At 34.4% G+C, this 17,032-nt stretch overlaps 1 protein-coding gene across 1 annotated transcript; it reads right to left on the reverse strand.

The window, feature by feature from the left end:
* Positions 1-5,992: 5,992 nt before the first annotated feature.
* Positions 5,993-16,575, reverse strand: LOC124361219. The gene is made up of 10 exons (XM_046815262.1): positions 16,539-16,575; positions 16,343-16,435; positions 16,161-16,253; positions 15,979-16,071; positions 15,772-15,889; positions 15,502-15,724; positions 10,259-10,394; positions 9,781-9,914; positions 7,972-8,203; positions 5,993-6,259 (listed from the first exon to the last, which is right to left on the reverse strand). Exons 1-10 carry the CDS (start codon positions 16,573-16,575, stop codon positions 6,189-6,191), a joined length of 1,230 nt encoding a protein of 409 aa, XP_046671218.1. The 3' UTR covers positions 5,993-6,188.
* Positions 16,576-17,032: the final 457 nt, after the last annotated feature.

Here is a 17,032-nt window from a genome sequence, read left to right on the forward strand (position 1 = left end):
TTGGTGGAGCCATGATTCTGTTGTGATTTTCGTCAGACTCTTCCAGTTATTCCTCGGTCAACTGTTGCTGACGAACTAAACAGATTTCTGTCAGTTCACAGACTCGAAAGAGGAGCTTATTCAGCGTGTTTTTCCGTATATAACCAACTATATAATAACCATAATTGTCTGAGTGAAAGAGCAATATTGGCAGCAAAAAACAAAGATGTCGTTGATCTAAATTCGATCATTCAGGATTTCCTTCTAGGAGAATTGTTTACTTACAAATCAGTTGATACAGCTACAAACCAGGATGACGTAGTAAACTATCCCACAGAATTTTTAAATTCATTGGAATTGCCTGGACTACCACCACATAATTTGCAATTAAAAGTAGGATCAGTTGTCATCATGCTGCGTAACATAAATCAGCCTCGACTGCAATGGGACGAGACTGGCTGTGAAGAAGCTTAATGAACAACGTCATCGAAGCCAAAATCATCAAGGGAAAATATAAAGGAGAAGATGTCTTGATCCCCCGTATACCGATGATTCCAACGGATTTGCCTTTTGATTTATGTTAAGAGGTAAGTGAAACGATGTTCTCCGGGTCAGCTAGTTTAAATATATAAGTTAGAGTGTAAATTCCATTTACGAAAAGGCACTCAGCTGACTCTTGTTACAATATACAAGAGAAAGATTGTTTTATATTAAAAGTACACAATATTAATAAAACATTTAATCATAATTTCATATTTGAGGCTTATTTGAGCATATTTATGAAAAATTAAACAGTTGCTGTAGATGTACGCTGTGTCGCTGTTGCAGAAATGAAGAGGTGTATATACTAGAATGAACAACAGTAAAATTGCCTGAGTGAGACAGTTGTCACCATAATCTCTTAGTCTAGGAGCCAAGAGCCAATTTTTATTGTGTAAGCACGACGCCTGATTTTTCATAAAATCGTTTGGGGAATTTCTCCTAAGCAAAATATTGAGCGTCACTCACGTTAGTTTTGATGGAGGTTGATATGGGATGATATCAAAAGGATTAAAAATATAAAACAACATTTTTCCTCAGATCACATTTTTTTAGCTTAATACGCTTAACCTTAAACATCAGAAACATATAATAGTTATATCAGGTTGAGGCTACGAGGCAAAGGGATTGAAAGTTACCACTTTCAGTAAAAAATATTCGGTGGTCTTTATATGGTTAGATGAATCTGGTTTAGTTTCTTATGGTTAGTTTTAAGTATTTCAAACTATCTGTAGGTTATACATAACAACGAGATGGCTAATTCCGTGAACATTTTCAATTTTCAATTTTCTGCGCGCAAATGGTCGAGCCCATTGACTCTCATCTATATTATGAGATTTTTAGAGTTTAATCATAATGTTTCAATACTTTAGTTAAGTATGGTAACATAGTACAGTAATAAAGATTCAATCACAACCTAATACTAGTAACATGCGCCATAAGTAAGAGCTGTGTTATCAGTATTTGTATTACCAGTAATTAATTCTTCCCGTCATAGGATTCACCACGTTAGGATATCCGAGACTCGGTGACTTACACAAAAAATGTACAGTTTTTCGCTATAGGAGCTCTTCTTGTTCAAATGAATTATATTTAAGGGACCATTTTTGCGTTTGCCTTGTTGCTTAGACCAAATAATAGTATTGAAGAATAATAGTTGTTTTCTGGTCTTTGTAATCTACTTCTGGTCAAAGCTGTGTGGCTGTGTCTTGCCATTTAATAGAGTAAACGCGTAACCTAAGTGTGCGCTATATCTACCCGCTGTAAATAAACCGGTTCTTGAGGTTAATATGCAGAGAAAGTTACACGAATATTTACCCACAGTCAAGCGAATAAATGTTAAAATTTCGCACTGGCATCCTGGCTATAAATCTTCACACCCTTTTAAAAATGGTCATTTACAGTGATTGTAGAATGGTCGTGCAAGTCTTACCATCAAATGACAAGCGTGTTTGTCATCATCACCATCAAATGATGTTGTAGCTCTTACAGCAGAGTCAATCCACTAAATTAATCAGTCTGCTGATATTAATTAGAGTCTGCTCTGTCATACTCTGCATAATATCGTCAACCAATCACATTAAGGGAGTAGTGTAACATAATTATATGTATTATCGCAGTATTTGAATATTCCAACTCTGTGATCACCAATCAATTCCGAGCTTATAGGGCGATATAGTGTTTAACTTTAAAAAAGCTACAGTGGTGATATGGGTATTTTTATATATCTAAATTATACTCTACAAGGCAAGGTAAATGAAAGTAGAGTATTACACAATGAATTTTCACGTTTTAAACATTACCTATTTTGTTAGTCCAGAAAAGCAAAATTATCAGTACTTCATGGTAACAATTTAAATAGTTATTGGAGTCTTTTACACATCAAAGTTTAGTAGAATTTGAAGTTTTTGGTTATGATGTAAGTTCAACGCTCTATATCCTAAATTTGAAAGATTGTTAAGGCAAGTAAGTATAGTAACATATCTATAGTGTGTGTAGAAATATTTCTATTCTGATATAGATGACACTATATGTTGTAAATGTCAGTGACAGTTTTCAGAACCAATAAATGTTTTGTAGGAAAGACATCTTGTGCGTTTTCTCCTGCTAACTGGATAACTTGAAACCTCTTACTCTTTCGCTCCAGCCGCGTTTACAGAGAGAGAGAGAGTGGGAGGGAGGGAGAGAGAGAGAGAGAAAGAGAGAGAGAGGGAGAGAGACTGAGAGACAGGCAGACAAACAGAAAGGCAGGCAGGCAGACAGACAGACAGACGCGATCGATCACTTATCTTCAGTCAATGACTATAAATGTCGGTAATGACTTGATATGTTAAAAAATAAGGTTTTTATTAAGGCAGTGATTGCCTGAGCGTAAGCCAATGTTTATATCTGTCTGTCTCCATATATGTCTGTCGGTCCGCATGAACCTGGTACAGAGACTTGAAATTGTACATGAGAATGAAGAACACTATGACATATAACATTATTCCCAATTATGCCCAATTATTCAAAAAGACGCAATTTGATGTGCCTTCGTATGTACAATTTTTATTGTTTAAACACTGGAACTTCATTTGTTCATAGACAAAAATGACTTCTATGATATTAAATTTTATAATAGTTCAGATTATGTGGCAAAACATCTCGTGAAAGATCACATGTAAAATTTTAATGTTGCATGAAGCTCCATTTCTAGACAAGAATGATATCTGTGTTGTTGTTTGTCCATCCATGGAATTTTGCTGAGCATCGCTGAAGACTATCATTTATTAAGTCTTAAGATTTAACAATTTCATTGTCGTATGATTGTCTATCGCTCTATCTGTCAATAATTAAAGAAGCTATTGGCTTGAAATTTTGCATTGAACTTTTGCGAAGCATATTTACTACACGACACATAGTGTGGCCTTACTTCCATTAGATATTGTGGAAAATTAAACCCAACTGAAAGAACTAATATTGCGATGTTTCATTTGGACGATTGATCACTTCAAATGTTGGAAATCAGATATGTTCATACATCACACTGGTAGCTAAGTGGATAGCGCCTCAGCTTCAAGTCCATGGACTCGAGTAATATGAAAACGGTTTCTGACTAGAGCATTAGATCATCCACAAACACTTCAGATATTTTCTAATCGTTAAGTAAAGAAAACATATTCAAAATATTGATTTATCTAGTTGGAATTTGAATTCAAACCTGAGTCCCTGAACGGAAACTCTAACAACTCAGTACCAAGCACTGTTGTTGAAAAATATTGACTTATAAAGCACCGAATAATATTGAAAATATATACATGAACAGATAGCGATAAAATATACTATTTAGTATGATATTATACCATGTTGTTATCTGTTTTATTTAATTATACGATACGACGATTATCTACTCGGCCAGGATTTTCTATCCATAAGATACTTATCTCTTCTATCATTTTGCTCTTCAAATATTTCATCACAGTCGGAATTTCGATTCTTACATCTTCTATATGTACTCTCCAAATTCAGAGCATTTTTGGCACAATACGAGTATTATCTAAATTTTCTAGAATGCATGTAATTATGATCTGAATTCTTTTCTGTATAGGCCATCTTACTTATGTTTTTCTTAAATTAAATTAATGGACTGTTTTGTTCGGATGTGATATTTTATTTTTTTTTACGAACACAAATATTTTTTATACTATAATTTTAATCAGGTTAAATGTAAGAAAATACCACATATTTCTAATTTTTCAAGGATAAATAGAGAGTTCATACATATTATCTCAGAGGAGGAGAGTTGAGTTCTAAGAAAGATGAGAAAGGATGGTTAATAAGTATTTATGAGCAATGGAGAACGTTCGAAACGTTCCATATGTGAAAAATAACTCTTTTAGGCATATGTTTTGATTTCTTTTTTTATTCACTATTAAACTATATTCCTATTTTTTGCATATAAGCATTACTGCATTTTCCAGTTATATAGGTAAATTTTTCAACCCCTGCTGAAGCCTCGTTAACTTGAACAGTTTGCTCTGTAAAGACCTAATCACACAAAATTAAAGACTTCCAACGACACTGCACGTGACATGATTCTTAAAGTATCTATCTCATCTCCTCTCACTTACACCCCACCGACTCTGAAAATTTGATGTTTCAAACTTTATAGAACAAGTTTTACTTATTATGTAAATTTACTATGATAATCTGTATAAGCCTAAACATCCATTTTTCAACTGTGCAACGAAGATCTCTTATGTTTCATTTTTTATTTGTCATTCCAAAATTACTTGATGAAGATTTCATTTTTATTAAAGACCTTACCAACGATATGCCTCTTGATATCATAATAAATAGTTCTATTTCACAGGTTCATTCCCACGAATCTCGAGTTGTGTGTAATATAAATAATGTATCTTCAAAGTTTTTTTAATACAATTTTAAAAATTGATTATTTTTGTTATATTAAATTTTTGTGTATTTTTTTATTTATGAAATTTATTGACTTACACCACTTGCATACTCAATGGCTGTAACTAGATACATTTAATTTCAATACATTATTTTAACCACTCGCCTAAGCAAGTGCAGCTATCAGAGATTAAAAATAATTTTATACGATGATTATAAACAGGGAGAAGGTTTAAAACCTACCATTATAAACTTGATTACTTTATCTTTCTATATCTATATACATACTAAATGTATACTATGAAACACATATACTTAATCTTGAATAATATGTTCCTAAACTTGTGTATAACAATTGGAGTGATTAAGCATATGTGGTTTAAGAGCGACTGAAAATTAAAGTAAAACCTGAATCAGATAAAAACTATTTGTTCTTAGGTGATTGAGAGAAGTTCCTGTGTTTGGTCTCAGACACTTCTGCGTATCCCTACTCAGAGTTTTATTTGACTTCTTGTGATTGAGGATGCCGTTTGATTTGGTTATAATCAGTAGTAGATTATTTAAAATCTATTATTTAAGAACATAATGAGCAAGATTAGTCCAGCTATGAAGTACTCGTATATTCACTACTATATGATATGGTTCAATATTTATTAAATAAAAACAAACTTCGCATCATACAATGATCTAGCTCTGCGGCAGACCTGGACTCACGGATACACAATCTGCACAAAAGATAATAACTTAAAATATCTTCACCTTATTGCACTAGAAAAGGAAAAAAATCGTACATTATGGTACTCGTATATACTGGTATATTTGAAATGAGAAAAGTGTTATTATATACACAAATTATCTTTATCTCTACTCGTATGGATATAAAAGGCAAAGCTAGCAACCACTCACTCATATTCGCCAAGTTCGCGATACCTCAGAAAGTTTAAATTTGGCAATCGTTTGCCTCATTACTTATATTGAAGATCTATAGCATTCTCATAACCGGAATAATATTATACTCAAAATATTAACACCCAACGTTTTGTTTATTTTAATATGGAATAAAATAAACCATTTATATACTTCACGATAACATTTATTGCCTTTTTACATGAAACAAAATAGCTTATTTAAAAATACAAGAGTTAGCATTGTTTACTATATACATTCATATTTAGTTATATTTACTAATTGAGCAAGTTTTATAAAAAGTAAAAAATAAGTATTGTATCAGATAAACACGTGAGTTACTGGTAGATTAGTAAAGTGATAGTCCAATGTCACGTGGTGGCGGCGAGAATAGCTGCTGACAGGGCGGTGACAGTTGACAACAGGGAGTTTCTACAGCTGGCTGCAACAATATACCACTCTGTTTATGTTTATACTTTAGAGGTAATGCTATAGTGGTAAAGTGAGGGTCCAATGTCACGTGCTGGCGGCGAGAATAGCTGCTGACAGGGCGGTGACAGTTGACAACAGGGAGTCTCTATAGCTAGCTGGAACAATATACCAATCTGTTAGAGTTTATACTTTGGAGGTAATGCTATAGTGGTGAAGTGAGGGTCCAATGCCATTTGGTGACAATGGGAATGGCTGCTGACAGGACCATTACAGTTGACAACAAGGAGTCTCTACAGCTGATTGCAACAATATACTACTCTTTATGTATGTTTACATAAGACCGGTAATGCCATATAGGAGAAGTGGGGGCCCCAGTGTGGCGGCTAGAATGGTCGCTGGTGTCAGCCATTGGCAACTTCACCGGCGTGTAGGTGTCAATATTGAGTCCTTAAACTCCAGACTTCATACAGGTCGACAGGTCTGGGAAATAATCCGAATGTGTTGAATGAGAAATGAACACCTATCTGTTGTAAGGTAGGGAAGGTGAGCAACCTAACTTCTCGTTTATTTGCTTGGAGAGAGGAGTTCAATATAGAGCGTGATTAGGTAGGATGGGCAGTCGTTGAATTAATGATTGCCGGGTATAGATGTTGCATAGGGCGGGTCGTCCAACATTGCCCTAGGTCTCTGCAGTTTCCGGGGCGGGGCAACCTTCCGTGAAACCACAATCTTTGACGTGGTCCCACTCAGACTGTTCAGCTGCCCAATAGAGCCGACATGCTTGGGTATGCGGATCGACGGTAGATCTATGGTCAGGAAACGCAGAGTAAAGTTTTGAAAGGCTCCTAACATTTTACTAATCGAGCCGATATTTTAGGACACCGGACAGGCGTGGTGTACGTAAGGACTGAACGAATGAAATATAAGTTTTCTTTAACAGCAAAGAGACACCGTTGCAGCAGGCTTTCTGCAAGTTCATGCGGGCGATGGCGGCCGGTGTGGTAGTGAAGAAGCTGTTTAACACTATTTCCAGGTATTTTATTTTAGAGGTCCACCGTTGCCTTTGCCCTGGAGGTTCTCACGAAGGACTGGTCTCTGGACATTTAACAGTTTTGAACTAAATTCTTCACTTCTTGGGTCAAGATTCGAATTTTGTATGCATAAACATGTTGACAACTATATTTCTCCAATATAGCGGCCTTTTAATCTTAAAAAATATCAACTCCGTTATTTATAGACCTACAGATCTAAAGATTTAAAACGAAAGTGTGTTTCTTTTTTGTAAGGATAATCCGATCCCCTTTCAAGCCTTATAGCCACAGGTCAGTGCGAGGATCCTATCAAATAGAAAAAGTAAGAGAGTCGATACAGAAAAATTTCGACGGTACTGATAAAATATGCTACAGTCTTAAACATGATTTTTAACTGCGCTATCTCGGCTTCAGATCGAGTCCGACACATTAGACGTTTAGTACATCGATTCTCCCAATTTCCTTAAATGTTTCGAATAAACAATTGTGTGTATCTCGTTTCAACTTATATGTAATATAAATATATATTAGATCCCACAGTAACTAAATTAATATTTCATTTTTCACAAAATCTACCCACCTCCTCGAACTGAGCCGGAAGCACTATTCTAATCTATTTTAGTTCACTATGTCATTTAAAATATTGTTTATTAACTCTAAGTTTTGTATCACAATAATTAAAGTGAGTTACCCTGACTGAGAACCATGGACAGCTTCTGGTTAGTGAGATCGACGTGGAGTCGGGGAGTGACCAGGCGCTCCCAGGGGGGCAGATTGTCGATGGTGACGCGACAGCGCAGCTCCAGGGCGAAGTAAGGACCCTGGAAGTGTCGTCTCTCTGGGAGAAAACTGAGACCCAAAGACTGGGAGAACAAACCATGACTGGAGACCAGGGGATACTGTACCAACCGTGTTGGATCCGCCTACCCAAAGAATTAGATGTATAAACATAACATAACAACAAACACAACAAAACAAAATGCAAAGTTTGGAAGTCATTGTGTATTACTCCTTTTAGAAACTTCTAAAAGTATACATGAATGAAAATCTTTCCTAAGTTTGTCTTGTGATTTAATAACCGTGCCTGGTTAAGTATCTGAAACCATTGTATGATTTGATCTTAATGAAAGCTCACCACTAAATTTACTGTCCATTAGTTATCTTATCAATATTATTGTGTAAAATAATATTAGTATCGTATACTTTTAAATGAGTACAACATCGATTGCGTGTTATATAAGTGGAATTCTAGATATGTTTTAAATTGAAAACTATATTGTATCCATGTAGCACATTAATAGCTTTTTCAAAGCGGGATTGTAAAATATTTACCTGAACTGGTATTCATTAGTAGAATTTATATACTTTGTGTACTGTTTAACAAAATGTATTTTTTTAACATTCAGTATGATTTGTTACTATTAGTTATTTTTATTTAGTAAATTAATTCTTTAGTAGTTTCAAATAGTCACGTTTTGTTAAGGTGGTCATATTAATGGCGTAGTCTAGTCATAAAGTAAAGCAATCATTTATATGTAATACTCTTAATGATTTTACGATCGCAACCTACATTTTCAGACCTTTCTGGAGGATTTAAATAAAGCTATTTCAACTTACAGCCACTAAACTATAATTAACCGCTCCATTAATTGCCAAGGGGATTAATTAATTAATTGTAAAATTACATCATGGTAATCATTAAGAAAGAACTCCGATTTTATGGTTCACCCTACCGATCATGTATTATATTGGAAACTAATAAAACAGTTCTTATGGAATTTCACATGAACATTAACTATACGTACGTTTTATAGACGCTATTTCGCCTTCCGACATCAGGATTCCAAACCACTGGCTGTGAATTCAACTTATATGTTTAATGGTTTAGAAATAGTTCCGGAGATGAAGATTTATTTGAATGAACATCACATATGCCACGAACGAAAATAAGTGGCACTTCTGCTATATCTTGAGGAAGTTTACATATAAATTTATGCAGCAGCTAGGCTCTACGTTTGAAAACTTGTCCTAACCGCGTAAACGCTTAATAAATTTTGAATATTACAAAAATAATTTACCATCTCTTCATTAAAAAGGGAAAAGCAAACTTTCTCTCTCTCTCTCTCTCTCTCTCTCTCTCTCTCTGACTGTCTTCTTCATTTACTCCTCAGAGCACACACGTAATTATGTATACAAAACAGTAAGGCTTTACGACATGAGATGATTTATTTATTGAAAATATTTAAATGAGCTAACAAAAATTAAATCAAAATATTTCTAACTCGTCTTAAATGTGTCTTACACTGTAAAGTTATAACAGTACGCAAATACGGAACTAATGATAGATGTAGGTAGGTAGGCACATTATCTTTATGTAATTAGTTTCTATAAATAGATACTGCATATAGTCTGTAAGTATTTATTGTTTGAGAGTAGATCTGTTTACATCACAACAATCCAGGGAGGCGGGAGGGAGGTGTGAAATACGATATCATCCCACCTTGGCACCGTTGATGTACCAGGACAGAGACGGCGCTGGGTGAGACCAAGCCGAGGTACAAGTAGTGTTGATGTGGTCACCCAGATAGTAACGCCTTTGCACTCCGACTATCTCGGGTTCCGACGTTGGCAGGACTGGAACAAACAGGTGAAGTTTTATTGTATATATATATATATATATATATATATATATATATATATATCGTATAATTAACTTTTATGTTTGCTAAAATTATCAATATAATGTTAAATTAGAAATGGCGAATCACATAACCTAAGTTAGTATTTTTAAATGTATGGAAATTCACTCCCAATCTCCAAATTGGATCATTGAAAAAAATACAAATAATTATATTGAGTAAAATAAGAAAATAATTTTAAATTGCTTGGTATTTTTATTACACATACAGCACGGGTGTTCTGCCTTATCTTGCATCTACAACATAGTGTAGGGGTTGAACCAGTTTGAACTTATTTACCCATAACAGTGAGGTTGTTGCTGGCAAACACAGTTTTGAAGCTAGGCGCCTCAGTCGAGACCTCGCACCTGTACGTCCCGCTAGTGTTGAAGCTCAGCGCTGTCAGCGTTACACTGGTCTTGTCACTCAGGGTTTCCTGTACATAGACAAATCAATTGGTTTACTAGTAACTAATACACTACTGATATACATGAGGAGCAATTATGTGAAGGTAACTGCTGTAATGTATTATAAAGAGTTTTCATTATTTCCTATGGTGTAAATTGAATTCTTCGTACAGTACATACTTCATATTATGAGATGGCAAAGAAAATTGAACACAATTTTGTCTGTAGTTAGATGAATCAATAAACGGTTTAAATCATGCTTAGAGTTTTTAATGTTCAATGCTTTAAATTAACAGGATTCAAATTAATAGGTTACACAAAATTGTAGGGATGATAAATAGTAAAGTTTTTTTGTATATCATCCTAAAATTCTAGATATTCTACATTTTGGATCGTAAAATATTATAAAACTAATAAATTTGAGTTAATTCCTTATTTTATTAAGATTTTACGCTATATTAATTATGCATGTATTATGTTAATTTATTTGTTCTTTATAGCAAACTGTTCTAAAGAGTTATACAGGGTGGCTGGTCATCAGTGTTACAAAACTTTTTGGGTGAAATTACAAAGTAAATGTAGTGTAATGATGCATGTAAGAGGTTCCAAGTCAAAAACTTGGCTTCAAAAAGAATTATTTTAATTTTTTCTAAAATAACCATATTTTTAAAAATATTACAGCAATTTCTCGACTACCTGTAAACTGATTTGAGTAAATGACGTAATTTTCGTGTTCTACATTACATTTTGAATAGGATTAAGTGAAAATTTTAAAGGATCAATAATACATTTTGCTGAGTATTTTGAAGCCTATCAGTCAGTAGGGTGACACAATTGTCTGCAGGGGATGTATATATCTCTTATCTGTATTGTCTGTCTGTCCTACTGTTCACAAGACATCTCGAGAATGACGTGAGCAAAATGCACCCTTAGCGAGGCGTGTTACGCGCCACGTAAATGTTTACTGCATGAATATTTATTGATCTTCCACATGATGGGATTTACAGTTTTGTAATATACGTTTATAATTGTATCACCAGAATATTTTCGACTTTCCCTCAGTGGGCGTTGTATGTATCCGAAGCATCCCTCAGTTAAATTACTGAAATTGTACTGGTCCTGAAGTTGTTAGTAAACACATAAGCAGTGATATAAATATCAATGTACAATATCTCGGTATCTGGTTTAGAAAGATTCAAGATTTCAGAAAATGATAATGTTAACTGTTAAAAATATCCTGATATCCGAGATCAAGAATACAAAATTAAGAAGAATCTAAAATTTACTCAAACTAACTTGCAACTTTGCAAGTTATCGAAAGTTAAAAATAATAAATCAGTATTATTCTTTTAGAATTATATTTTTTTATTAAATACCTTCAAAATAAGGGTAAAAAATTGAAAGAAAAATAAATATTTTACTAGCAAACATTTATAAGTTAACATAATTGTATTTGCAAAATTCGAGATACTTAATTGTTTCTGACATTTTAGTAATTTCACATTTACTAGTAAGTAAGAGTCTTAAGGTCAAATAACAAACTAGTTTTAGAATCAACTAATTGCATGATCTTATGTTCAATTATTCAAATTGTATAAGTAACAAACTATCAACAGAGGAATTATTCAAATCAGGTTGAAAAAACTTTTAAAGAGCTGAGCCACAATTAGGAAAGATCCAAGATGAGGCAGATTGAAGTCATAGATTTATTTGAAACGTGTAGACATCAAAGTCAGAAATCATGAAAACAATCATAAAATAAAAGAAAAGATTGAAGAACCAAACTATCAGCCCAGGGCACTTTGGGGGGGGGGGGAGAATGGAAGTGAGTAAGGGTGAATAATAGAGTAGAAAAAAGTCAAGAAAGGAACCAATACTAAATAAAGAACTTTTTAGCTATCCTTGTGTCAGAGCGGAGAATAATAGAATTAGAACTGATACCTATAGTTTATGTTAATAATAAGACTGAAATTCAGTGCCCATTTAGATTTTTCCACATTTTATGACATAGGAAATGTCACACCTGTGTATTTACGAGTGTTCTTGTATATATCAACGAGGAAAATTCATATAAATCAATAACAAATACTTCGTTGTGAAAACTACAATATTTGCGTATTATTAAAATTGCAAAGCTGATATAAATATTTACATAGCATGAACAAATCATGGAATGTTTTATACTGCTGAGTATCTTGTTCAGAGTTACTGCACCTACGGGATACGCCTATTCCCGAATTGCCAATTAAATCGAGGTGCAACAACAACGCTAAATAATTATTTAAATCCATCTACGTCTCGCCATAAATTGTTCGCCCGGTTGATCGGTCTGGATTTACAATCTTTGGGAGGATTTCCCTGTTATTTACATTACAAGTGATATGTTGTAAGTAAATAATTATCATACACAATGGACATTTTGTACATTTTTCACTAAACAAGTTTGTTTCAGTTAGACTCTACATTCTTTTATACGTTGAAAATATGCACCTTACGATAGTGAATACGTTTCAAAATATTAAAACGTGATTTCTAGATAGGTTTCCGTACATGGCAGAAAATCACAGGAATCGTGAGCCAAATCAAATGATGAACTGGTCTCGGGTTTTAATTATTTAATGTAACTTATTTGGTAACTTTTTAGTATACATTGATTATAAATAAACTTAATTTATTAAATTTTGAGTTGTTTTACTAAATACATTTCTATAATACTTAATAACTTGATTTTTATCGCTGGAAATTTGGATTTTGAACTATATAATCAATAATCAATAATCATTTATTCCTCCAGTATTTACAAATGAAAATAATAATATACATACTTGGAATTACTAGCCATAAAATTAAATAGCTATGGCTAGCACAACTTAAACTTACAAGAAAATTTACATATTTACAGTCGATTATCTTACTTTAACTTAAAAACTTGCGGTCCACACTGTAGCGTTCTCAAATTAATGAAAGATTACAACTAAAGTTTTCTTTTTACAACAAAAACATAATCATAATATATATGTTTAATAATAGCCTAATAGCCGAGGACTAATTTACATTGCGTAATAACGTGACCTACATTTCAGGAAAACGAGAGAAGAATTTCCTTGAAGAACTACATTATCTGTCAGTGCTTTTATTTAATCGATAAATAAATATTTCGTACATGCCATATAAACCATTAAGTTATAGTTCTCAGTTACGCCAGTTTCGGTCGACGGTGAAATTGATGGGAAGCGAAAGACTTAAATTATTATACCAATTGCTATAATTTCTTCACAGGTTAACCATTGTTCAATTTGAGATTCTTTAACCAATTTTCACAATCGTAAATAAAGCGATGCAACGACGCACAAAATACATACATATGAACAATACAACTATATTCGTATATAGTAAGTAATACGCACAGAATACCTATATGGCATCATAAAGGCGCTGACGGTAGCCTATCTTTGGTGACTTTCGTCCTCTAGACCCCAAACTAATATATTCATTTTCCTTGGGTCAAGGGTAACTACGTACCACGTTTCAAGTCCCTACAATCTTTTTATCGAGAATAATAAGACCGATAAATAAATATACGACACGATTTCTAGAAGAACCTGTTGAATCCTTAATAATATTAACAAATATATAGCTGTGAAAAGGTATGTTTAACTTTTGCCTCAAAATTTTGAGCTGTACAAAAACTATCGCAACTAAGAATTTTCCCCATACTTGATGGCTTTATTGTTTGTGAAATGTTCCTATTTATATTGAATAAAACCTATATTATGCTTAAATACAACATAAAATGGTTCCTTCTTTTCGCAGAATAAGTGTACAGTAATACAAAATTGAGAAGAATACACATACAGTAAATGTGCTAAGTAAAATATAAGGTAACATTTATTTATCATACACGACTGTCTACAGTACAATACGATTGTTTATTCAGCACTCCAGGTCGTACAATCAACTTTTGAAGTTGAGGTACAGTTTAAAACTGCTCTCTATGTAATGTATGCTTTCCCTTGATGTTGGCCCGGAACAGCTACAAATAGTTACACAATAAATATAAAGTATTATAAACATGCATATAATATAATATAAACCCATATATTATTTTTTATCTCGATGAAAACTTATAAGGTTATTTATAGAAAATAACGCAATTAACTGGAAATAAAGTGTCATACTTCATTCTTTAGAAACGTTATGTAACGCAAATATAGAAGAAATGTATCTATAAATTGTATTAAGTTTGAATTTATATATTGAATTTATGTGATATAAATATAATTACAAAACAATATTAAAACACAAACTAACATTTAACACCTAAAGTTACATATGTTAAGTATTGCTTCATAACAAGTGAGGCGATAACATACTAATGTATATGAACAACAAAGTTTTAGTTAATCAATGCAAAACAAAATATAAAAAAATATGTAATTACGTTTGGTACAATACAAAACCTTTTTATAACAATAGTTCTTAGATTGTGTACAAAGCTATAAAAACAAAATCAAATAAATAGTGTGATGGAGAAATGTCGTTGACGCACAAAAATTATGAAAAATATGGCACCAAATTATCATCAATGTAGTATTAGTTATCGAGGCTCCAGCGTCAGTATATTGAACAGTGGACAGGCCGTAGGGTTCGTTGCTGTCATCGCTGGTTCACTTTCATTCTGTCATGTTAGTTATCTTGTATGTTAATGTATATATCACGACAGGGTTTAATGTCAGCATATTAAACAGTAACCTAGACATATTGAACAGGGACACCTAGACTACAAAATATAGTGTAATCTAGTTGAAGAGGTAGTCTCCTTTTCTCATCAGTAGCGCAATTGGGTACTCTACGATGTTTTAGACATCACCCCAAAGCCTGGTGGAGAAATCAAATTTTTTACAAACATAACGTAGCTACAGTTGGTTTTCAGTACCGAATTGATTCAAAGAGTTTTGGGGATCTCTTCAGACGAACATGACTCCAGATTTCAGGAGTCAAGTCTGCTACAGCGTCAGATTTCAGGCGCTGCAATAAGAGGAAGGTGAACTGGAGAAAATTCATATTTATTTTATATAGTAAAATTAAGATATTCAATTATGTTTTTATGTTTGACTATCCCAAAGTATCACTCACGTCTAAAACAATGCCTGGACGAGGAAATATCTGCGTGTGGGGAGTGTTGCCCGGCATGTAACTGAAGAACTCCAACTCGTCCTTGTACCACTTGACTGAGTAGAGCTTCTCACCGTCTGTGTCGAACCTGCAGCAGAGAGTGATGTCCTCGTGGATGTCCACGTACGGGGGAACTACTACTTCAGTCAGTCGCAGACTTGTCACCTCTGCAACATTGTGGTAAATATTATTATAATTGTTTGGTTACAGGACTCCAACTCGTCATTGTACCACTTGACTGAGTAGAGCTTCTCGCCGTCTGTGTCGAACCTGCAGCAGAGAGTGATGTCCTCGTGGATGTCCACGTACGGGGGAACTACTACTTCAGTCAGTCGCAGACTTGTCACCTCTGCAACATTGTGGTAAATATTATTATAATTGTTTGGTTACAGAACTCCAACTCGTCATTGTACCACTTGACTGAGTAGAGCTTCTCGCCGTCTGTGTCGAACCTGCAGCAGAGAGTGATGTCCTCGTGGATGTCCACGTACGGGGGAACTACTACTTCAGTCAGACGCAGACTTGTCACCTCTGCAACATTGTGGTAAATATTATTATAATTGTTTGGTTACAGAACTCCAACTCGTCATTGTACCACTTGACTGAGTAGAGCTTCTCGCCGTCTGTGTCGAACCTGCAGCATAGAGTGATGTCCTCGTGGATGTCCAAGTACGGGGGAACTACTACTTCAGTCAGTCGCAGACTTGTCACCTCTGCAACATTGTGGTAAATATTATTATAATTGTTTGGTTACAGAACTCCAACTCGTCATTGTACCACTTGACTGAGTAGAGCTTCTCGCCGTCTGTGTCGAACCTGCAGCAGAGAGTGATGTCCTCGTGGATGTCCACGTACGGGGGAACTACTACTTCAGTCAGTCGCAGACTTGTCACCTCTGCAACATTGTGGTAAATATTATTATAATTGTTTGGTTACAGAACTCCAACTCGTCCTTGTACCACTTGACTGAGTAGAGCTTCTCGCCGTCTGTGTCGAACCTGCAGCAGAGAGTGATGTCCTCGTGGATGTCCACATACGGGGGAACTACTACTTCAGTCAGTCGCAGACTTGTCACCTCTGCAACATTGTGGTAAATATTATTATAATTGTTTGGTTACAGAACTCCAACTCGTCCTTGTACCACTTGACTGAGTAGAGCTTCTCTCCGTCTGTGTCGAACCTGCAGCAGAGAGTGATGTCCTCGTGGATGTCCACGTACGGGGGAACTACTACTTCAGTCAGTCGCAGACTTGTCACCTCTGCAACATTGTGGTAAATATTATTATAATTGTTTGGTTACAGAACTCCAACTCGTCATTGTACCACTTGACTGAGTAGAGCTTCTCTCCGTCTGTGTCGAACCTGCAGCAGAGAGTGATGTCCTCGTGGATGTCCACGTACGGGGGAACCACTACTTCAGTCAGTCGCAGACTTGTCACCTCGGCAAACATTATTATAATTTTATTTTTGCAAAACTACGACTTATATTTTT

Source organism: Homalodisca vitripennis, chromosome 4 (genome assembly GCF_021130785.1).
Source record: "Homalodisca vitripennis isolate AUS2020 chromosome 4, UT_GWSS_2.1, whole genome shotgun sequence".
Lineage (NCBI taxonomy): Eukaryota > Metazoa > Arthropoda > Insecta > Hemiptera > Cicadellidae > Homalodisca > Homalodisca vitripennis.

Bases quoted from the DNA above. Each gene is read 5' to 3' on its own strand.
- LOC124361219 (XM_046815262.1), bottom strand. From the start codon at position 16,575: ATGTGGACATCCACGAGGACATCACTCTCTGCTGCAG. The intron at 16,436-16,538 runs GTTCGACACAGA...ACAATGTTGCAG, and splicing joins GACATCACTCTCTGCTGCAG to AGGTGACAAGTCTGCGACTG. The intron at 9,915-10,258 runs GTAAATAAGTTC...TGTTTGTTCCAG, and splicing joins CAACAACCTCACTGTTATGG to TCCTGCCAACGTCGGAACCC.